At 39.9% G+C, this 24,609-nt stretch overlaps 1 protein-coding gene across 1 annotated transcript; it reads left to right on the top strand.

Annotated features, from left to right (window-relative positions):
- Positions 1–2,635: 2,635 nt before the first annotated feature.
- On the top strand, positions 2,636–7,254 carry ASCRUDRAFT_8845 (uncharacterized protein; the record flags this gene model as incomplete). The annotated part of the gene is made up of 2 exons (XM_020195000.1): positions 2,636–2,818; positions 7,105–7,254. 2 exons carry the CDS (start codon positions 2,636–2,638, stop codon positions 7,252–7,254), a joined length of 333 nt encoding a protein of 110 aa, XP_020046378.1.
- Positions 7,255–24,609: the final 17,355 nt, after the last annotated feature.

Here is a 24,609-nt window from a genome sequence, read left to right as displayed (position 1 = left end):
GAACTGGATAAGGATTGAATTGCGATTGTTTGCTGGCAAGAAACAGAGAAAGTAATTGATGCTGCTCACTTCACTATTTGCGTTTTGGTCTTGGATCACAAAGCTGTGGTGTTTGGTCCATTCGTTCCAGTCTTCATGAAGGAACGTCTTGCGATCGCTGGTCAAGTTGAATGAGACAATGTTAAGGATCCTTTGGATTTCATTTGCCGTACGTTTGTTACCGGCAGATTAGTTCATTCTTTTTTGCAAGAGGTGCGATTAAATAGGTGGAATGGCTGTCAAGTAATAGCCTGGTTGAAATGATTGTAGGGTTTGTTGGTGTAGAGGCTGCCATTATTCTGAACGGGGTCAATTTTCTGGCTAGTGGCAAAGTACGTTATTGATTTCCAAGGGAATACAATATGGATTTTAAGGAAATCAATTGCAATATTTTTGCAGTCCACAACGATGATCACGATGCCGCCTATCTCTGGGATGCTTCGGTTTCTGACACCAGCTATGCTGAAAAGGTTCATACTCAATTTACAGACCCTGACAATATTTCATTTTGTGATGCAACGAAATTGGCCACTCATCTGCAAATCAATTGATCTGCTGGTATCTCAAGCATAACTGCGTTAGTCTCTGTTGATAGTGAATCATGACATGAGTCAATACAGGAACTAATGACGTTCTATCGTTAGAACAAATATTTTCATTTGACTAATGGGTGATCGGCATCACGGCCAGTTCTTGCTGGATCATCAGATTTACCCGATGTTTCCGCTGCTGTCGTAGTTGGGACTCCTGCGAAATTGACCAGCCGCTGTTTGTTTGGTGGTTAAATACAAGTGGCAAGGTCATGATGAATTAGAAACAGCTCTATTTTGATTCTGGTATTTCGAAACAAATTTGAGCTTACGATGGCTGGTTGAACTACTTAGGTCTTCATTCGTGTCTAATTAGTAGCATTGGTGACGCTATCGTTGATGTCAATAGTATTGACACTGTGCCCCTTCTTAAAGGTGGATCAGTAGAATCGTTTCTTTAAGCTTGCGTGGTGCAACATTAATTTTAATCATGGCTGCTACTGGATAAAGTGCTTGCATTTCATTAACAAAAGGTTTTGAGTATTTGAATGGTGCATTACCTGTTGAGGGAAAACTTTTAAAAGTATTTTAATGTCTCGGTGACCCATCGGCTGCTGCTTTAATTACTGCAAATGGGCATCAACAATTAGGACATCCATGTGAGACAGCCGCAAATGATATATCCAACATTCTTTGAGTTTTGGCTGCTGCTGGTTCAAGATGTGACTTCTGTTTTAACGCATAATAGTGCAGAAATTATTGTCAAGTCTTGTATAAGTCATACCGCCGCTGCCCTTCGTCTGCTTGGTGATGCTATTGTTGGCCCAACGGCACTTGTTGCTGCTGATCTGACCGGCTATTTTCTCTCCTTTGTTGATAACTACTCGAAACATGATGCTGAAGTTGCAATTGCTGCATAATCATTTGCTGTTGCATAGTTGCAATATTAGGTGAAATTTATTCAACAATGATTGGATAACACAGTTGATACTGTCAGATCTGGTGTGTAGCTTGCACCTATGCTGCTCAACGGCTTTTGCAAAGCAGAAAAAATTAAACTTGGAATTTCGGAAAGTTATAGTTTCACCAAATTGGGGTGGTCGAATGTTGTCATAAACCAATTATTACGAACGCCACGTCAATGTCAATTAAAGCCAAAGCTCCTGAATATTTGTGGAATAAAGCTCTCATTTGTGCGGAGCTTTTGATCAGTTTGATTCCTACAAATTAAGGAGCCCTGGTGTCCACGTCCTTTCGGTTGATCTAAGTAAGAAATCTAGCTGCCGCTATGTTAAGTGTTGCTTGATGTGTGATTCTGGAATAATTCGCAAATACATCAGACACACCAAGATAGGTAATACAAGAGTCTTCTGGGGTTTCGTTCACGACAGCATGACTAGAATGCCCTACAAAGAATTCAATCCTCAAATCTTATTTGTTTTTACCGCTCATCTTGCCACGTTCATGAAACAAAGTTTCTCTTGTTTGATGCATCATTTGCTGCATTAAGCCAACAATTCCACTTGCTGTAAAAATTGCACTCTTTGCTGCTGGACTTATGAAACAAATCCGGCCGCCGCAGCCACTAAAAAAGAAAACACAATTGCAGTCGGACCAGATGATGTATCTAATATTTACTTCGATGACTATGATGAATATATTGACATCCGCACTGATGATCACAAAAGAGATGGTGTCGATGACAAAAATTGGATTGAAGGGAATCCGTTCAATGTACTGTTGATGCTGTTGAAGTTGCTAGAGCCACCACTGTTGCTCAATGTACCATGGACCAACAAGTGTAACCAACTAAGTTTGAGAAGTTGATCTTTATGACATTGAAGATGTATTTTAATGGTCTTCAAATGTATATGAGACACCTCCATTTAAACATATTTTTTGAAATATTTGGCCGCTGCTGTTATTGCCGCCGCTGCTGGTAAACGAAACACTTCTGAACCACTTTGAAACATTTTTTGTCAGTCAGTGCTTCAGATAATGGTTGATTTTCATTGATACCTGTTGGTTGAGCTCTCATCGAAGAAAAGCCCCTTTGGCTGTGGTACATGTTTACAACAACAACCCCATTAATTGGTGATTTTGCTAAGCCCAGAATAGATGCCAAAACGATTTCTGACCTCGAAGGTACTAATTTTTCTGCAAGGTCTACTCTACTAAACGGGTATGAAAATGTTAGTGTCCTCCTTGAAGTTGCAGCATCAAGGTCGTTTCGGATTCATCAAAAGGATGTGCGAACTGCATTTTTTTAAAGGCATATCGTCCGAAAAAGTTAATTAAAGCAGTTTGGGGCGTCTGTCAGTGCTTAATATTGCACGAAAGGCTGGACGTTACGCAACTGATTCTATCGACTCAAACAATCTGCTTTTCATATCTACTCAAGAAAGATAAGTGCTCCGCATTTGCTTGCATCATAAGGACCCTCAGCTGATCATGGAGTGCTTTAGCACTCCAGTTCAATAATCACTCCATGCTTCGCTGATTTGTGGATCTTTTTACTATTTGCGGATTATCAGTTCTAATGGTGAAGCTGCTAAAATCTTATCTCAGTTCACCCATCAAAATAAAAAGTCTTGGAAGTGTTCTGAGTCGTCTTTCGCCGTTTGAGATCGCTTTTAATATCGACTGCATATCGGTATCAATGGTGAGCTAGGTGAGAATTATTGTTCAACTGTTTAAAACGAGTGTGATTCATTCGCAGACAACACCAATGGTAATTAACCCCACAACGAGCTGCTTGAAACCGATGGTTCTGGGTCAGATGATGAAGATTTATCGGATTACGTATCAATTCTTGGAGCGCAGTTGTCAGCTGCAAATTGCTTACGCAAATAAATTGAATATGTGATTGAATCACTGCATCAATTTCACTGTTTGCCGAGGAAGATTTAACTCAATAGTGCTAATGGGTGTCAAGATTCTTGAACTCAAGTCCTTGATCGGTCAATTACAAAGTTGCAACTTCAATTGAACTAGCTCCATTCTCGAAAAGTGATTGGGCTGGTGATATTTGGGATGGAAGATCCGTTGGTCAATACGTGTTGCTCATCCAGTAAAAGCAAGTAAGATGGAGCTGCAGAGAGCAGGCGTGAATGGCCTCGCTGACATGTGACGCTAAATAAATTTTCATTTAATTAAGAGATGAAGAAAGCTCTGCTCCTAAAGCAGATCTTCATATATTCTGGTAGGAATTCTTGCTAAACCAATTATCAGCTGTGATAACAATTCGGCAGTCATCTTGGCTATCAATCTTATTCATAGTAGTAACTCCAACCATGTTTCAAACAACTATCAATCTACTCGGAGGTTGAGGAATGTTCCATTGGCATTGGAAGAGTTGACCCAATAGAAATTGATGCAGATATGTTGAATAAAGTACTCAGTGCTCCAGCTTCTACATATTATAATAAATTGCTTCAATGATTCAATTGTTGATGGTTGTTCATTTGTAGTTTATGTGGGATCGATTTTAACCAATTTGCAATTTTTGGCTCATCTCAAGCTAAATATCACTATGTATTGTCATAGCAATGTTTGACTGACGGTGATGACAGTTCCTGTTCGACGGTCAACGTATCCTTCTATTACTGGTCTGTATTGTTTCTTTACCAAGTGTTGATGTTGGTGTTATAGAACAATTTCAAGAACATTCGATGTGTTTAGTCGGCGCGTTTGAGCTTCTTCGTTGTTGTTCAAAGTTTGATTTTATTTCAGAGTCCTTGACTGTAGCCTGAAGCGCCGTTCTGCGATATTGGTGCTCAGCAGCAAACAAACAACCAAGCAAACTAACTAAGCGGGTAACTTGCTTGTCGCAGAATTCAAAAATTTCTCTTTGCCCCATTGCTAGAATGGATATAAAAGCGTTGGTAGACCAATGCTCATGGTTGTATTTCAAAAGCACCGAGTTCTCTCGGGGCATCTTGTTTCTTTTTAGACAGCTCTAATTAGAATACGAAGCCTCTCCACTGCGCCTGTTGGGCGGATTCCTGATGCTCATGTCTCACATTCATTCCTGTCAACAGCTCGGGGAAGGGGAACTGATTTTGTAGAGTCTCAAAGGTGTTAGTCATCATTAACTAAATTGTCGAAAGTGCTGTTTCTGGAATGGAGAGGCTGTTGTGAGTCTCCGGGTGATGAGAGGCGGTCCCTCAGTTCCTGTTGCCGGTCTGCTCCAGTTAGGCTTGGTGATATATTTCTTGCTTTATGCGAAAGGTCATTTTATCATAGCTGCTGTTTTTCGGATTTTGTTTTTCCTTAATGTGAGTTATGGACTTGATACAACACTACAGCGGGTTTAGAACCAAATAGCCACTGCTCGCTGAAAACATTGAGGAAAGTAATTGATGCAGCTCAGTTAATTATGAGGGGCTCGGTCTTGATGATGAAAACCGCTCCATTAGGATCGTTGATTCTACTCTTTTCAAACAATGAGTTATTATTGTTAATCATGTAGATTCGTGCAATCTTAAAGTTCCATTGAACTCCACTAGCCAAACAGTCGTAACAGGCTGATCAGTTTCTGCTCCATTGGAGGTCGTGGTATACAATGAGTGGTAAATCCCTCAAGTATTAGTTTGCTTGAAGAAGCTTTACGGAACTATTGGTGTTGAAACAGCTATTATTATGACCACGTCTCTCATTTCAGGAAAAGAGAAGATTCGCCTTTGAATATGAACAATGAAAAGCAACTTCTTAATTGATTTAGTTTGAATATTGTTCAAATTTATAATGCTGAGAAGTTGTTGGAATTCCTATGCTGCTTTCAAATGGGACACTACCAATGCTAGAACAGTTGTTACACATAGTACAGGCACTGACTAAAGAACATTTGCTGATTGAAAAGTCTTGTCTAATCAGCTTGAAAATGATGCATTTGCTGGTGGATGAGGTTTAGTTTTTTTAATTTTTTCGCTGAGGATTGACTGAAGAGCCCAAAAATTATAAATAATAACATCCGAACGTTGTCACAAATATTGTCATACGGCTAATGAATGTTAAGCAGCGCAGCCAGCTATTGTTGGATTATCAGATTCAGCTGATGCATCTGTGCTGTGGCTGCTCAGGATCCCCCCAATGTTAATCAGCGGCTTTTTCTTGTTTGTTGAAATTTGCTGGCAAGCCTATGCTGAATTCAAAGACATTCAATTTTGATTTTTGTGCTTCCAACATACTTGTGCGAGCCCTCATTCCATCCGCCACTTCACCTGTCATTCAAGTGAAGATACTGCAATCGCTGACACTTTGGACGATGTGGAACGTACTTTTATTGTAGTACTTCAAAATAGTGGATCATTCGAGACTGCTGTTTACGCTCCCATGGAGCTTATTCAGTTTAAATTCAACTACTACAAGATAAGATGATTGGTACTCCTTCAAAAATGAATGAGATTATGCCAATGATGTAGTAACTGGTAGGAGATCTCCTTCAGGATCATATGAATGTCTTGATCGGCCATTCTTTGCGGCGACGATTGCTACTTACTGCAATAAACGTATAGTTCATCTAGGTGCGTCTGGGCAGAGGATATTGGGAAAAGCAGCGGCATCTCTGCTGCTGCTGGTTGATAATGTGAGTCTTGTCACAATAGAGATGGGACTAAAATTGCTAATAAGATATCTACAATGCAGGCTACTGCGGCCGTTAGACGACACTATGATGATAGTGTTGGGTCAATGCCAGGATTCGCGAATGACGACAGTAGCTATGTTTCCACAATTGTTCATGATCAATGAAAATACGTCGTTGTCGTTTCAAATGCTATAGGATTACCAGCTGTTGCTAGGTTTGTATATCGGTATAAGTTCATTGAACATATATTGCAAATATCCATTGATACTATCGAATCAGTTATCCATTTTGCTTTCAGGCTGTTCAGATCTTTTTGTCAATCTGAAGGAACCAGAGATGAAATGTTTGTTGCTGATAAGTCTCATGAAAATGGGACCGCTGAACGTTGACAGCGAAGAACAGTGGCAGAGGCCGAGACAATGACTATCTATACCAATGATCTTCATTGCGTGTGCAATGAAGCTGTCATGAAGACAGTGTTGTTGATGAACTTGACTCTTACCGTAGACGGCGCTCCGCTGGCCGCTTCTTTTTACTTATTTTACGGAATAAAATATGATGCTGCCATCTGGAACGTGGTTGATCTGTTATTTCTCTCCTAATTTTTAATTAAATCAGGCACACCAAAAACGGTGAATCAAGTCTTCTCAATGAATTCTTACGTTAAAGAATCAGTAGAAGTGCCTGCAGAGTGTACATTGTTGGTGGGCGCTATCTGGTTGTCAGTTCTTCTCGCGGCTTTATGAAAAGAATTTTTTTTTTGCTGATGCTTCATATCATGGTTTTTCTCAACCATTCCGTCTGCCGTTTGAGTTAGAGCTGTGTTCTTAACCATATGGGGGGGGGGCGGAAATCACTTCGCTGCTGTCAACAACAATGAGCACGCCGCTGAAATGCTTTTGACAATGAATAAGAGATACCTTTAATGTATAACGTAATTGTATTGAGATAGGCTCTATTGATGGCGAAAAAGACATTGCGGATGACAATGATGTGCCTTCAAAGAATTCTATTCAAACTGCAGTTGATCCTGATCCAGATGCCGATGAAAACACCGGTGCTGAATCAGATGAAAACCAACTTGTTGAAAGCGGATGAATTTGTCAAAAAAATTTTGATGACGAAGGCAACGTAGTCAAATGGGTTGCAAATGATTCAAGTGACACCACTAGAGACAAGTTTCCACTGAGGATGTTGGCTGCAGCATTAATTGACACAACTAACGTTGGTGCAAATACTACGGTCCGCTTGTGTGCAGTTGTTTGTCAATTAGTCTATCAGACCACCGTTAATAACAATAATTACACTTTGGATCATGTTTCTTTTCGAAAGAGATTATTTCGTTGTCAATGAGTGTATACATTCTACTCTGCTCCAACTACTACTTTTCTAAAACCCTGAGTAGATTCTCAATTGTTTTGTCAGCTTGAAGGCAAAGGTGATACTGAAACATCCAATCCAGTAATTACGTAAGAAACTGTTTTCGTGGTGTTTGCTGTTCCAATATCAAACTCATTCAAACTTCGTTTCATGAATCGGCGAAGAGCGGTTTCTCATGGATATATGTTGTTAAATCTTTGATTGAACATTGTACAGAATTTGTTAATGATCAATAACTGGAAACGGTTGGAAGGTGGGCAAATCAATTTATTGACTCGAATAATCACTTCATTTTGGTGAATAACAAAGGAAAATGCTCTCCGATCATCAGGATTGCAACGACCGTGAGATGGGCTTGGTGTGCAATGTCTTTCACGAAACAGACAACGCTGGACAGTTTGAATTTATATGGATCGTTGTGCACTTGCCCGATCATCACATGCACTGGACAAGCTGCTCAAACTGTAATTTAGTACTGAGTTCCAAATAGAACAGCTCGCACTAATGTTTGGTGCATTTCTTGGAATTGATGTTGCTCATAGTAACGGAGGCACTGCAGTATCTGTGGAAACCTCCGTCTGACTGAAGGTTCAGAACCTTAGATTATATCGGCTTTATCTGCAGGCTAGTCAATGGCTATGTACTAGAAGAAGCTTCTAGCTGAATCAGATAGATCTGCGTTAAATGGTGAAGAGTCATCACTTTGGAGTTGAATTGTTAAATAGTTACTTTGCGGTGCAAACGATTTGCGATATTCCATTATTTTTTCTTTTAAGCTACTTAGTCCTTTTGATGGGACACGATGCAAAGACGTTCTAAGATCTGCTATCAAGGTGTTAACAATTTGACCTCAAATCTATTATCTGCCATTTGCAATGCTGCTTGCTCGGATGAACTAGCTATATTCCGCCACTGTGGTTGGTCTGGACACCTTCTTGATAGCAAATGAACTACGAGTGATGTGACTCTGACTAATCAAATCATGCTACTAGGACCTCAAAAAGGCAGACTTTAGTTCCACTGCTGACTGGTGAGGCTGAATACATTTCACTCACTGAAGCAGTGACAGTCGCTTTGTTTTTAAAGCCAGTCTCCAATTGGACTCAATCATACGTTGAATTTCACATTATTTCTTGTGACAATAATTTGGCATTCATCAATGCTAACCAACCGCCTAATCACCAGAACAACAGATATTTTTCAATGATGAATCAATTTAGAGGTGATTTGAGCAATGCTGGTTTCACTCCTAGACGAGTTGGTATTGAACCAATTTTGGTTACATGTTTTCTGAGGCTCGTCGCGCAATCGTGGTTTCATATCTCATTGAAAGTTTTTAACGGTTCTACTTTTGATGGTTGTCCTTTTGCTGCTTAAGGCTTGTTTAGCATTTATGATAATTATTCTTTGTATCGATTATTGATAATTATGCAACACTATTGATATACATTCGGTTGACTGACAGTGCCAGCATAATTTCAAGGAATAGTTCAACTTGATTGATTTACAGGTATTGGCTGTCATTTGCATGAAAATAGAATTGGGATATAAAAGCGGTTACATGTATAATCAATCTGGGTTTCCTTTGAGTGACTCTATTATTTATTGTTAAGTAGAGTTTAATGTTTTATACGCTTTGATGATTGTAGGAAAAGCAGTAGATAAGAAAACCTTGCTTTGGAAGACAACCAAATTAATAAAGTGGCCGGGAAAAGCTCTTGACACATATAGCAAATGATCTGGCCATGCCCCCTAACTTCAAAGTTTGGAGAAGCAATCCTGGTGCAACACCCAGGCCAGTATTTCCCAAACATCCACTGACATCACCTCAAGATCTTTCCTTTGAAAGCTGGGTTTGGAATCAAAACCCATTTCACTGCGCCGCCAGAAAAGCTTGGTAATCTATGTCTCACATTCGGACCAGGCAACTGCTCTGGTAACGCGAAAAGTCAATTGCATCTTCTCTGAAATAATCAACTGTATTTAGCTCATTGTTGGAAGGTTCATTATCGGGCTAAGGGGTGCTGTTGTCAGCCCTCTGGACGTCGAGATATCGGTTCTCGGCTCTCTCTCCATTCTGCTTCAGTGACGCACCTCAATCTATCTACACCATTATTAAAAGGCTGGCGATGTGTTCAAGGTACTTCATTAGGCAATCATCTGTTTGCATAATATTTTGTGCAAATTGGCTGCATCTTTTTATATAGATCAGTGTTAACTCACTGAGCGTCGCTGCAGGAGAACGAAGACATTCATTGGAACACCAAATTGTGACGTCCGGGAGGCTCAAAACATCACCCCCTTAACTGCCATCCGTAACTAAGAAGAACGGGTCATGGAGGATAAACTATTTAGAGGGTTTGAACCCAACTATCGAGATGGGTAAGCGGATACCAGAAGTCAGTGAGACACATGTTTTGGAGTGGTCTGCACACAGGAGCTTTGGACTGAGTTCGAATCCCTACTACGGCCTTCTAAGTAGAAACATTCTTTGGTTAAACAAGTGCATCCTCCTGGAATTCTGGCATCTCCTTCAAACCAGAAACCCTAATCTGGCCCCTCCATCGGTGGGCATAGGCAGTTGATTCCCTCGTGCGTCGAGTCAGTTTCCCGACCAGTTTATTTGCTCGCCTGGTCGGTTGCTCGCAAGCAGCCACTTTTGCAAACTGCTGTTCAGGCTACTTGCGCTGACTTCAAAATAAAATCAAATGCTGAACAGAATTCAACATCAAAAAATCCAAAACTATTCAAATCAGATTTATAGTGAACTACTTGTTATCCGAACATAATCATTTAGCAAATGGTAATGAAGACCAGTAGCACAAACAAATAGTATCAGAAAGAAAATTCTGTTAGGACACTCTTTTAAGCAGTTGCTCAACAACTCTCAAGCATCATCAACAAAGATGAACCACACAATGATAATCAGATAGAGCCAAGACGAAGTAAACAACAAACGCCGAGCTAAAAATAACTGCGTTTTTGGAGAAATTAACCGAGAAACCTAAACACAGGTTTCCTAAAGGCCATAGTGAACAAATCAGCAATATTACCTTTTGTGTCAACTCTGGTGAATTGAGGAGCAACGTTTCACAACCCTCTTATAATATGGCACCTCATTCAAATGTTCTTGGAGTTTTTTTGATTGGGAAGATGGATAGCAAAGAAGATTGCATAATTGTGATTTCAGTAGATGATTAATGTTTTTCTTTGGGGCCGAGATAATATAGGACTTTGATAAAGAACACTGTTTTGTTCGACTGCTTCTGTACGCAAATCTTATGCTGCTTCACATGGCAGCAAAGACCCTGGGTGCTTCATTTTTGGAAGACATGTCGCAGGTTTTGGACTACTGATAATCATATATCCCCCAGCACATTTCGATTGCGAAGGGCCCCAGCCGATTCATTGTCTAACTCTCCAACAATCCCCACTGAAGAGGAAGCTTTGTAAAGAACAGTCAATGGATTAGTGTCCAAATATGGTTGTTTCTTTTGGCACAACTCAGTCAATTCACGCAAGGTTGATCAAGGTGTCCACTGAGGGGCCGAACTGAAAGTGAACATCATTTGGTATCGAGTTTCCTGCGAAATGCAATCATGCATCAATTGATGTGCGAAGTGCTGACTCATCAAGATCCATCTCACAGTTATCTGTTTGATAAGTGATTTTGTAAAAGTTTATCAGCAATAGTGTAGCCAGCAGATTGGAGACATCTTTTATCAAACGATGATATATCAACCTGTCGTATGTTAAGAAGGACTAAACAATTTCTTCATAATTCGGAGCAACATCAAGCTCGAGTGATCAACCGCAATATGTTGAGAGTCATATGTTGTGAACAAAAAACAGAGGTATCAGATGTGCAACCTTACTATTGCATCAGATCATCCGGCAAAATTCAAATGGTTGTCATACGGTTCTAGCACTTAGTGCTGTTTGTTCGTTGAGAGATGTAGCACACATTGCTGAGCTGAGTTTAGTTGAAATCCAAAGGATGAATACCCATTCGGGCCTTCTTGTATGAGCCAACAAGAACCTGTTTGATTCCACAAATTGAATTGGTAACTTTTATTAAATTGGAGGATATTGAACATTAGCAAATCAATGGGAGTGTTTGATATGTTTTCTTGCCTCACTCACCGCACGACAAACTTCAGTTGTGAAAGCAATGTCACTTGCCGTGGTTGTGTGCCATCCTCAAACAGCAAGGGGGACTGTAACATTTTCGTATCTAATTACAGGAGAAAATTGCTTTGTATAGTTAATACCGGCAAACCCTGAAAGCTCTTGGGCAGCTTGTGTTGCTTCAGCAAACTCTCCAGTTAGTGCTGACTTCATGGCACATTCACACTGACAGCTAACAGGTCCTTTTCAAGTGGCAGTTTCACCCACAGATCAGCATTTATATCAAGCCTTGCCTAAAGCTGTGATTGACAAAGAATTCTCGACATTGAATCTGCGGAATTTGAGTTAGTAGTTGTAGCGGCAGCAAAACTAACGGCCAGGCATCTCAGCAAAGATCTCACTTCAGTGGCATCTCATGAATAATTTGATTAATATTGAACTGCATTTTCAATCTGATGAACAATTTGTTAACATGATTTTTTTGTTCGAGCAAGTTGGTCCACTTCAGCTTCAACACCAGTGTTACCATTCCCAACTTAATTAGCAGCTGCTTTGAATGAAAAAGATTTCTTCTAATTCAATTGGTTTTCTTTAACACAATTTGTCAGTTAATCATTTGAGCTGATGTCAACATATTTATCGTCATTATTGGAGTAACCCGGTGATGAAATTTCTGATACAAATTTAGTCGTGTTATTTTTGCCATTCCTGGCAAAAGACGGATTTCTCCAAGAATCCTACCGGTATTACATGACTGTCAAGAAGCAAATTGAGTTGTTGGAACACAGGCCGCAAATGGTGCATTCTCACTATTAAATTTTGATCCATCAAAACAATAAATGAAACTGAAATAAAGACACGTGTTATCACGCTAGTACTCCTGGTAGGCCTTGCTAGTCTTGCCGTACGCAACAAAATTAAAAAGCACACTTCAGTAACGTAACTTAGTTTGGCTGATATCTTTAAGAATCCTATAGTGGAATGCACATCCAAGGTATTTCAACACTTCAGCAATTGACTATCATGGATCATATAATTCCAAAACAGCAAACTGCAAGATGGCAGGCCAAGTAGGAGCAAAATTCATAAATGCACTGCACACTTGCAAACATGATTTCTCAACAATTGACGATTGTTGGGTTTATATAGCTTACGGTTGGCTGTTTTCTTTGTTGCATTTAGCCATTGTTCATTGAGCCAAATTTGATGGGTCTATATTGAAACGTACTCTTGATGTTTGACGTTTTCGGTTTGACAATAATTATTGAACAGCTTGGATGCACACTCATTATAAGATCCCAGAGTACAAACCATCTTTTCAAAGAATTGTTGTTGGGAAAGTTGAATATAAAATATCATCTTGGCAGCGTCCGATAATCCTAGAGAAATGGGAGCGGCAACGACAACGCTTCGGTAATCGTCATCAAGGGTGAAAAGACGACATCTGCTGGCAACACCTTCTTCAGGGATCCCCCCATGAGAATCAAAGAACCGTACAGCCAATGCAGCACTTGAGTGATTCGTAGACGACTTCTTAAATCATTAACTCGTTTTTCCTGGTTCAAATTGTTCCCATTTTGTTCCACCAGCAACGGAAATGCATCTGATAAGGGTTGAATCATGTTTGATTGGATGCCAAGGATGGCCCTTTGTAACAGCTAGGATGGAAATCGCATTTGCCCCATGGGGACCATGAAGACCATTTCAAAATGATCTATTGTGGAGAGGCTTCGCAGTGCCAACACCATTGACATCAAGGATAGAATCTCCAATAGCTGGAAGTTCTTGTGACTGAGAAGTTGCGTCGCCGAACCAATCAGCGTCAGCTGCCAAATGATGGGAAACACCGAATTCAAAATTAATCGTGTTGCAAATCAACATTAGGATGGGGGTTACTTGCAACGGCCATGGAAACAAAATGGTTCATATTTTGGGGGCATCCCCAACGGCTGCAGCAACAGCAGGATCGACTGGTGCTGGCAACCCAGCTGGAACTGGGCGTGCTACCAGACACTCACTAACCAAATGTCGGTTTCTGCCACAACGTTAGGATGCCCATTTTATCCCTTTTGGCTCTTTGAAGGGATCCATTGCAACAAAAACAGTCGCGGATGATTCTGAGGCACCATTCAGGCATCATCACCATAGATACTGGGAAAGACCGTTCCATTAGTAAAAGCACTTTGGTGAACGCTGCAATTTGATTAAGATGATTGAGAGCGTGAATGCTTTTGAACTGAGGAGCGGACTGAACCATTCCGGAATCGCAATCATCATTGTAGACAGTGAAGATGAAGCAATGAAATTCATCAAATTATTTTTTGTAATGGCGTTCGTTAAAATAAAGATTTACCACTTTAAAAGAAGATCGATAGCCGCTCATAATAGTAACTGCTTCATCACGAATAGTAGCGTAAAGCGTCTGCAACTTAGCTGACAGTTGGCGGCCGTACATCCTCCTTGCCAGCTGATTTCCTTATTCAATATGAACACATCTTCCATTAATTAACTAATGGCAAACGGGAGCTAAACCACCGAAAGCTTTGTGTGGCACATCATTATGAGCAAGAATGACTTCTGTATCCTTAAATGCATGAGCTAAAGAGCTAAATCATGCACCTATGAGATTTACTACTGAATCCCGCACAGCAGAAGTGGCAGTGTCCATAAGAATTTCTCATTCTTGCGAGCAATCATTTTCAATTTGGCTGACGACCTGTTTTAGCAAATCGTTAATGAAATATTATGGTAAAGAAGTGTAGAAATATGAAAACGAAGAAAGAGATCGGCCTCTCATTTAATGGGGACCCTGCTCAGATCAAGAAGGGTCACGAGGGCAGACGGGTGACAGACTTCCCATGACCAAAGCTAGATTTTTGGGAGCCTCTCAACCCAAAATATTCAGTAGAAAGTCAAGAGGAGATGCGCAGACGTCAATAATAGAGTAAATTAAGTAATTCATCCAGTTCTTCAAACTTTGAAAGACTAAGATTCATATTTTACATATCAGGAACGTGCATTTTCTTCTTTCTCTTTGAAATAAATTTGATCAAAGGATTACCTTCGTATAAATTGTAATCTGATTGAGATACGCAAACGGTTCGGTGATTAACAGGATCTTGAACAAAGTTGGTAATAGCATAGATTTCGCCGTAAGGACAGCTTTTTTAAACATTCTTATCAACCAATTTAAACACCGTCATTGAAAGCCAAATATGATTTAAATCCACTGTAAGGAAAGTAATCATCAGTTGGCAAATCTCTAATTTAACTGAGGCCGGCTATTTGCATTCCTTCTATCTGGTCTTACAACTGTTTGAAACATAAAGCGGTTTGATTTGATTTTCAATCTTTAACGTCTTCCAACACATTGCTGTCAGAATGCACCACAACTTCTGACATGGCTGCCATTTTATGAAAAAATTCTCTCTCGATATCACTCAAATATTTCATGAGGGAGTGGGAAACTTGCAATCATTGCCGATGAATCCGCCAGGTTATTTACTTCATAGCCAAGAAAAGACCGCAATATCACACCGTGATCATAATTCAACCAAAGACAGCCAATCCAACATTCATCCGCAAGTTAATCAGTCGCAGCATGTTTTTCTGAGAGATCGGTTTGACGATACAACATTTATGGGTTTATCAACATTGGTGTGCGCGGCTAATTGAACTCAATCGTTTTGAACTATTTATCCATCAACCTGATTTACATCTATCAGTACCCAGAAATACTATTGCAATTTGGTCAAAGATGATGACAGCTAAATTCATCCAAGTTGTGTCGAAGATGCTTCATTCTCGACAAAGAAAAAAAAAAATAAGTTAAACAAGCTGACCCCCGACGTTGAACAAGTGGCATTAATGGAATCCTAGACTGATATCATTAACATGCCGAGGTGCTTTAAGTTTGGTAAAAGTTGTTTGAGTTGCTTGGGAGTGCTCCAGTAAATCCGAAACAATTTGAGACCACCTTGCATCTATGAAATCCAAAACGAACATATTGTTGGAAAAATGAATTGATCACTTTATTTTTCAATCTTTTAGAGGATACTGAAAATTGGGAAGTTCACCAGCGTATTTGATTTCAATTTAATGACCAATGATACCATATGGAAAAGCCGATGTCACATTCATTTGAGGAACCCGGAGTGCATCTGAGGCAGCAAATGCAAGAAGATGTCTCACATATTCTTACAAATTTTCTGGACTCAGTTTGGTTCAGTAAGAAGAGTTGCATTAACCAAATTTCATTTTCTGCTGCTAGTGACGGATTTGAAATGTTAGTTGCTGCATGTTGTGCCACTCTGCATGGCACCCTCCGAACGCCGGCTCACTGGGCTTCCTACAGCAAGATCACCAACCAAATTCATAATGAGGTTCTAATCTATTGCCCTGTACTTCAAGTGCCAGGCAACGTTGAACACTTCGTAAGAACAGCTTGTTAAACGGAAGCAGTGGCAATATGGGTTGAACCAATATTCGTCCAAAGGAATCAGTTTTCAACGAACTCCATTGAACAATTTATCAACCATTCACGTAAGTGTCCAACGTCAGCAACATCATCCTCAGGAACTCTTTTGGGCCTAGATAGATGGATAATTGTTGAACATGCACCACCGCAAATATCTGCAATACCATCTAAATGAATTGTGCATGCACGATGTTCAGGATAATATATGTGTTTGTGATTGACAGCTTTTTGAACATCTTCATATGAACTGGTGTCATTAAGTCTGTTATTTTGATCGGCGATATCCAGTGATTTGAATTGTAGATCTTTTGCAGTATGAGTGCAGCATCTGAAGTGATGTTATTCCGGTCGCTGTAGGGGGATGAGATATATCTCCCTGAGATACTAGGAGCAGTCAGTGTATCTCAAGCCGCCTAATGAGGGTTTTGGATTAATCGAAGCAAGATGTGGATGCAGAAATAAAAGTTTAATGCGCTGAAAACGACATGAAAGCATGGCCGCCACACAACTGAGATGAAAATCGAACTCGTTGGAGGTCATACAACTGAAGTCGCCCGATGAGAACAATCATTTCGTTGGCGGCAAGAGATCAAAATACGGTTCTTTCAAGCCTCTCAGGAGTATGGTCACCAAATGCTAAATGATCTATGCGCAGATTGCTAGAATTCAAACAGGCATTCGGTTTCAGGGTACTTTCTTATGCAGTTCCTTCTCTCTTTTTCTAGCATGGAATCAGATGAGCAGGAGGAGATTCAATTCGCAAATGTTCGCTGAGATGAATCGAAAAAACAAATAGATTCTTCTGCCCTAACTCTTTTGGCTTCAGTCTATATTTTGAAGGCAGCCACGCTTGCTCCGTTGGATGAACTCTTTATCACCAAGAGGATATCAAAGCTGATGTTGTGGATTCACACAAACTAATGATTGATTGGAACACCCTTTGCCATTGGATAAGCACTGGCAGATAATTTCTTGTTGTATTCCACGACCTGTATTTGAAATGGATCGGAACCGCAGTCAACTGTCCATTTACTTGGCGCAGATTTCAGGAGCATTTGCCGTTCAAACTGGTTATATCAAGACCGGGTGACGATTGCAATTTCGAGCCCTATTTCGTCATCGAATGAAGCAGACTGTTTAAAACAATTAATTAATATTATGGCATTGTCTAAAAGTGCCACTCAGCTGGTGAAACGGCTGCTATTGACCAACTTGTGCTGCATTGCAATCAAGTAACGCAGAGAAGGTTGCCACTCAATCGAGTGACTCTCTAATTGGTCTTCTCACTTATAGAAAAGTGTTGCTTAACAATCGTTGGTGTGATGAACTTTTGAACGCCGCAGAACAACTGCATTCGCTTACGTTAGTAGAAAATCATTGAAAGATGCCGCAAACCAACGGAAGTCATGCAACGATTTTGACAACAAAAGGCATATGATGCTTCAGCGTTTGGCACGACAGCCAGCTTCTATGGGAGACTCAGTCTTAGCTGAAGTGTTTGATGCTGATCTTCAAGTGGATGACGCAGTAATAAATACAGAGATCAACGGTTCTTCTTTGAGAGAAGCTGATAACGACTTGGTGGCACCCCTTCCAAGTTGACTTGCCAAATAGAGTAATGTGCAACAATGTTGAGCATGTTGGATTTGATGCGCAGTCTATCATTGCGAATCAGATAGGGCGAAACACCGTAGGTGATGAGGACGTCCTATTTGTTTGAGTAGCAAATAAGTTTGACCACTAGAAGTTGATGCCATTGAGAACGTACTTCAGTTGTTTTGAACTGATCGCAGATTTACAATTAACAACCGAATTCTTTTTGCAAATTGGCCTGCGTCTCTTATAAGAGGAGTTGCAGATGGAATGGCTGCTCCAGAAGAATATGAAAAATCGAATTTAAATAAGATGTTCAAGAAAAAAGTGATAATCATAAAATCATTTTGAATCATGCTCGGCTTTGTAAAAGAGAGTACTGATAACTGTAGATGTCTTCCAAGAAATTGTTACATGTCGCGATCTTTGCACAGCGAAGGAGGTCGCTCGAGGATTTCAAAGTCGAGGAAATGGATGATAGTAACAAAACAGGTAAATCAGAAATCAAGTACGGATTTGCCACAACCCATTCTGATTCTGTCGCAATAGTGCAATTCGGGATTCATAAACTGAAATCGCACAGAATTATCTTTCATTGTGATACGGTCGCTGAAGTTTTCATGAAACGACGTCATTCAGTGTGCCATTGTGTAATACTCACTGAAAAGCTTGATATAGCACAAATCAATTGAGGCTCTCACACAACTTCCACTTCGGTGGTATAAGACACTCATCAATGCTCTTTAATTCTTTGCGCTTCGTTAATGCACCGCAGGGAGAAATCCGTTGTGGCTTTAGAACCCAAACACAGCGGCATGTCCTGAAGATATGTAAATCATCTTGGTATTTGCGAATTCTGACATGCAACGTTCAACGCTGGCATTCCATACCATTTATGATTGCACAAAATAATAGTCAAAAGCTAATCCTTGGTTAATTTCTTCCATTTCCTGCAGTTCTTAACGACAAAAGCTTCTTTCCGTTCATGGAGACTTTGATCAGCTGCTGCATTAAGGTTCTGAGATGAATTGGGCTGTTTGGCTGGCACATGAATTTTTTTGAATCTTTTCAACGTGCGACTTGAGACAGATGGATCTTCATTAGATCGTGATGATTGATCTGACTAGAAATGAATTTTTGGTACGTTGGATTTCATTCAAGCGGCTTTTGTGGAAATAAAGCGTTTGCTGTGAGGTTTCTCGGCTGACATCTCAGCGCACGGGGCTTGATCCTCCTGGCTGGTACTAAATAGATAGTGATGATTCTCACAATTCAAGCACTATTTTGCTTTAGGAATCTCCAACATCCGTTGAGTAGCTTTGAATCACTCGCGCTGTTTGGGGAGGTAGACTTGGCCGATCAAAGAATAGTAGGAGGATATATATCTCTAATAAGTTAAATGCCCGCATATTGGAACGCAAAAATGCAGGCATTAGTTGCTTTGCTGACTTGGACCGCAGAGATCACTTCATTAGAAAAGGTGCATTTTGAAGCTCCAATTCTCATTATAGCAGTCATATATTTTGGGACATAGTATGAACGTGGATTTTCAAATGTGTATCATTTCAGAGGTTAACTTCGAGAAGCATTCTATGATTTACAGAAACCGTTTTGATCATTCAATCGACAGTTATTTTCTATGGCAAATATATAACTTTTGCCTTTACTCTTGCCGCAGCGAATACAACATCTAGTGGTGACAAAAGATTGTCCAAGGCGCAAATTTCTGCTGTTCATGCATTTCAATTAATTGTTTAGATGATTCAATTTGTGTTTATTTTTTGGTTGTTGGCGCAGATATATTCATCTAATGTGATTATCGTTGTCGGTTTGTTTTGTTGTTGAACGTGCTGCCGTATTGTTTCACTGTCGTTAGAGGAGCTGTGAAGCTCATCACTCTTTTCGAGTTGTAATTTGATCGTAATATACGATCATGTTAAGCATGCTAAGTGCCATAAATGTTTTGACGCACTACTTGGTTTTAAAAACCATTTTCTTCGATTATTATTTTCTTTAATCAGCGACTAATGATTGGATTTCATTTCTTTTACGAACCGATGACCTCACCCTAAACTCGGCTTCAAAATATTAAGATGTTGCATTGATGAATTGGCGAGCTTACAAGCAAATATCTTGACGCATTTGAAACAGATTTTCTGAGGACATTTTGGTTGAATTGTTTGAGACTCTTTTCTAATCTAACGGAAAAACCAGTATTTGAAATTGCAAAATTCTTTCACCTTAAAGAGGTTTTCTTTGCAGAGCCGTCGTTTGATTACAATCCCTTTCCACTGCGCCCTTGGGCGGATCTCTGGCCTTTTTGGATGTGTCTCACAATTAGCCTCTGTTTTGCAAATATGAGCTGCCGTTCGCAGGAAGAGTTCAATGTTCCACCACATTCACTTGATGCATTGAGGTTTGATTACTGCAACCATGGGGCTATTAAAAACCGCCTACATCTCTACATTGCCTTTTCCGTTCCTGAGGAAGCTTCCTTGTCTCGGCCCGTGATTCGGGAGTGATGCCAATAGATCAAACGCCCAAATCATTCCATGTTCGTTTTTGATTTTTCTCTAATTATATGTGTGATATCCGATTTTGCTAGAACACTAAACGACACATGAATGAACATACTTGGGTTGCCTAGTACGTTTAGCAGTTATCGCATGATCTGCAAATGCAGGAAAGCACAACATAGCGACGGCAGGTGTTTTCCATAAAAAATTCGTAACTTGCAGTGAACAAAGATCCACGAATCGCAGAAAATCAATTACGATATGAATCGGGTAATCAGCGCAGCTATGCTTCGCACGTAGTGACCAATCATTTGCTCTTTTAAGGTTTTTCACACAGATGTTGCATTTCGATGTTCCAGGCGGGCAGCAGATTCGTTGTGATAAATTTGGCAAATAGCGGACATCCGATGCTTGATTCAATCTGCGTCGCTAAATCATTTAAACAACGCGAAGCAAACCAGTTGTAAGAACTCCCTGCGGGAGCTATGGTAGGCAACGAATGTTAAGAGATTTCGATTTGAAGATTCGTCCGGCCAGCTGCAAATGAACAGGAACAAATTGGGGCAAAATGAACCAATTGCGTCAGCAACAACAAGCGGTGAGCGTTCATCTTTTCAGGTATAAAAATTACCATTATCGTCAGGAGCATCAATTGTGCGCTGCCCATGAAGTACTTTGAGAAGCATATCAATGGCATCGGCGTTCTTCTTAGTGCATCACTACCTAATAATTGTGTTCCAGTTTTCTATTTGACCAAACTGGCATTTTAGACAGCTAGCAGCCAAAATGAGAGAATCGTGGCTACTGACGTATCATTAGTTTCTCCAAAATCGCCAATGCTGTTTCTTCATTTTCAAGTTATAGCGGCTGCAGAACGTATTGCAACAAGTCATTTATATGATAGTGAAGGTCTTTCGTCACTAGCACAAACGACTTTAGATAAAGACAATCATCTTGGAATGAATTCAATACCGGTTTCGCTGTACTGGAAAAAACGGATATGAGAATTTCAGTACAAGGAACTTGGAGAAAAATAAATAATCATCCACCAATTCGAAACATGTTACCAATTGTTGTAAGACAGCCTGAATCTGCATCGAGATCAATGATCGATCAGGTGGCAGCAATGCTCTGTTACGATCTATCTGAACAACATGAAAATATTTGGCGTTAGAAAAAGCTTGCCAGGAACCCTCAACGACAAGCGCAAAAGCTACTCGTCCAGGTTTTTATTATCTAGACAGGGGAGGACCGCGAATGCTTTTACTGGGACTCAGAAGCCTGGAAGTGCTGCCGGAGGTGGCAATCTCTCAGGTAGCTAATGATTTATCTGGTTACAACGACAACAAGATAATTGTTTCTCTTTCCGCTTTTTCGATGATTCCTCGGCGAAAGTCAGTAGCGCCAATGTTGCTATCCTGCCTAGAATAGCATTCTCACCTTGATACTTGGCCAAATCCGTTTCGTCAGCCAACGTAATTTTGTGAGACTCTCTAAATTGACTATGAGCTCCTTCAGTGTTGTTTGTGGTCGAAACTGAAGCAACATAGAAAAGGCGGGAACTCGTTTAGCATTCTAATTCTTCAGAATGAAGCAATATATCTGGTTAAGAAATTCATTAAAATCCTTTTTATTAGGTAATGCGGTTTGCCATTTAAGGAAGTAGGTGAGCTGGTCATAATAATAACAGTTGGAGCGCTAGAAGTACAATAATGGCTTTCCAAAATTGCTAATACTCATCGGCCATACTCTCCAATTCATAGCACATTTTTCAAGACAGCAGCAGCTAATCCGACGGAACCTACAGTAAGGCAAATCAAAGTTAATGCTGCATTATTGTTCTCGCAATTATCTTGTTCATCAAAACCACCAGTTCTTTTGCCAAACGCTTGAATCAACGAACCGAGCTGAGGGGGTTTCAAAATGAAGTCCAAACTCAAGATGAGAAAGTACCAGAAAATATTGGTTGCTTTGATTGTTGCGAGCAAAGATTTTCGATTTGGCTAGTAACCCGCTGTGGCTAATCCATGATAATAGATTAATGTCAAAATCAAAGATGCAAATTGAATGAGAAGGAAATCGCCAGCCGTATTCAATGGCAACTGTCTAGCAAGCAAGTCTCACCGGTAACGACCGGTTACAGATCCTAAGGCACCAAATGTGGATATCCGGGAGGCTCACTTGCTTTTAGAACATGACAGATCAAGCACAGTATTTTTGTTCATTTTCGTTTAATAATATATTTTGCCTTTTTCATTGGAACGAGGTCCAGTCGGAATTCTTCTAGATTTTCCCCCAGCCGGACCGTAGGCCTTGACCATCCTAAAAATTTATTTATGTCCATTGCATTTTTGCTTATCAACTCCTACGTTAAAGGAGAAAGGGTTCGTGTTTCGATGGAAACTGAGGGTAATACAGCCGCAAAAATCCGTATCACCGTGTAACTTAAGATCCACAGCAACAATAACAACTCCATTTTTAAAGTCTTGAGCCGTCACACTCAGTTATACCGGTTGGAAATTGAATCACCAAGCCCCATAGCTAATTGTAAAAGGATACATTAAAGCATGACATTCTTGCTGGTGAGCTATTGAAATGTTCCTCGTATGCTGTTCTATAAAATCCGTGTTAAAATAATTGGGTCAAAAACTACGAATGACGAAAAGACGTAGAACTGATCCGCAGGCTTCTTTATCATTAGCTGGGTCAAATCACGGACCGTCACGAAGCAGACCGGTGACATATTGCAAAGAACTGAATGATAACCTGAAGGAGGATCTCAACCTAACTTTATCAGAAATGGTAAATTTGACTTCATCAACTATTTATCGGATTTATAAACCTGTACGATGAAAAGTAGCTGACGATCATCATTTTCATTTTTTTGAATATTGAATAGATGAGGAAAATCAAAATGAAAATAAGAAAGAAGTCAGCACTTGGTACTTCTTGTGGAAAAATACTTCTGAGTTGCTAGTAGAGAGAAGAATTGAAGATCATCGGTCCAAAGTTAGGTCTGCCATTACTGTAGAAAGCGGATCTCGCATGGCAACGCGGCAAGTTGTGGGGAATTGCAAATTGGATCGTCACGTAATTGAACTGAGCTCGTTGCAGCCGTATACATTAATCCAATCATGAAAGATTAATGACCGTACAATTATTTAAACGATCGGATATGAGAGCAAGTCGATTGATTATAAGTTTGTTGATGCGCCATCACAATTTTGTGTCATCTCCCAGTAAAGTGCGGTGATCTTAACTTTGTAAAACAAGATGAAATAATATCAATGGTAAAGAAAAAGAACTGCGGTAGGTAGAATCCTGGTGACGATCTTGCCACTATCAGTGGTACGATTGGCCTCACTGGATGTTAGCTGTTTGACAGATATTACATTCAGTTAGATCTACGACGTAGGATATAGTTGAGTTACTTCAAACGCTTTTCAAACCTCTATTAAATGTAGAAATATCAAAATATACAAAATTACCAAATAGGAAACTAAGCGACACTATCGGAAATGAAGAAACAATTAAAATAGGAAAATAAAATAATGACCAACAAAATGATGAAAAAGAAGTTTGTTCTTGATAGGCAAATTGAACAAAATGTTTAAAACCAACATAATCAATCTTTTGTCCGATCAATAAAGAACATATTTTGCGGACTAGGTACGTTGAAGATTATAAATGTTTTGGCAAACATGAAAATAAAGAAAAAGAATGACGAAAGCGGCAATGCTATCGATCTTTTCAATTGGAACAGAAAAGAAAATTATATCAAGTCAGTGAATAAGCCTTTAACACATTTAATCAAACTTCTTGAAATCAGCTCCAGTGAAAGCGCAAGTTGTTTCGACTCCTGACAGCAAGTGCGCTAACTCCGTAATACAGCGTCATGTCAAAACAATTAAGGTTGGTAATCAACCATCAATTCAAGCGGCAAAGCTTCATTGACTCTCTTAGCAATACTGCTACAACTTGCGGGGATACAACCCCTATGGATAATATATACTCTATCTGCGTAATCTACCATTAAATTAGTTGTTGTTGCAGCAGTTTATTGAGTCACCACAGGCAAACCGGTGTGAGCCAGCACTTGCAATTGACGGAAATTGAGCGAGTTACTCAATCGCGGTCAATTCACCGCATTCGAGAGTTAAAACGACCTTCGAGGGCTATCGTTGTGAAGTTCTCATTATATTAAGCAACGTCCTTGAAATAAATTCTTTGTCCTCCGATTCAGGCAGCATAGATGTATCAATCAAATATATGAGAGAAAAATTGAAATCGCATTAGACTTTTGAATCTGAACGTACTTCATTAATTGTTATAAGTTGGTGTTTATAGATGCATTTGCAG

Source organism: Ascoidea rubescens (genome assembly GCF_001661345.1).
Source record: "Ascoidea rubescens DSM 1968 unplaced genomic scaffold ASCRUscaffold_9, whole genome shotgun sequence".
Taxonomy (NCBI): domain Eukaryota; kingdom Fungi; phylum Ascomycota; class Saccharomycetes; order Ascoideales; family Ascoideaceae; genus Ascoidea; species Ascoidea rubescens.
This window is presented reverse-complemented; position numbering and strand designations above follow the sequence as displayed.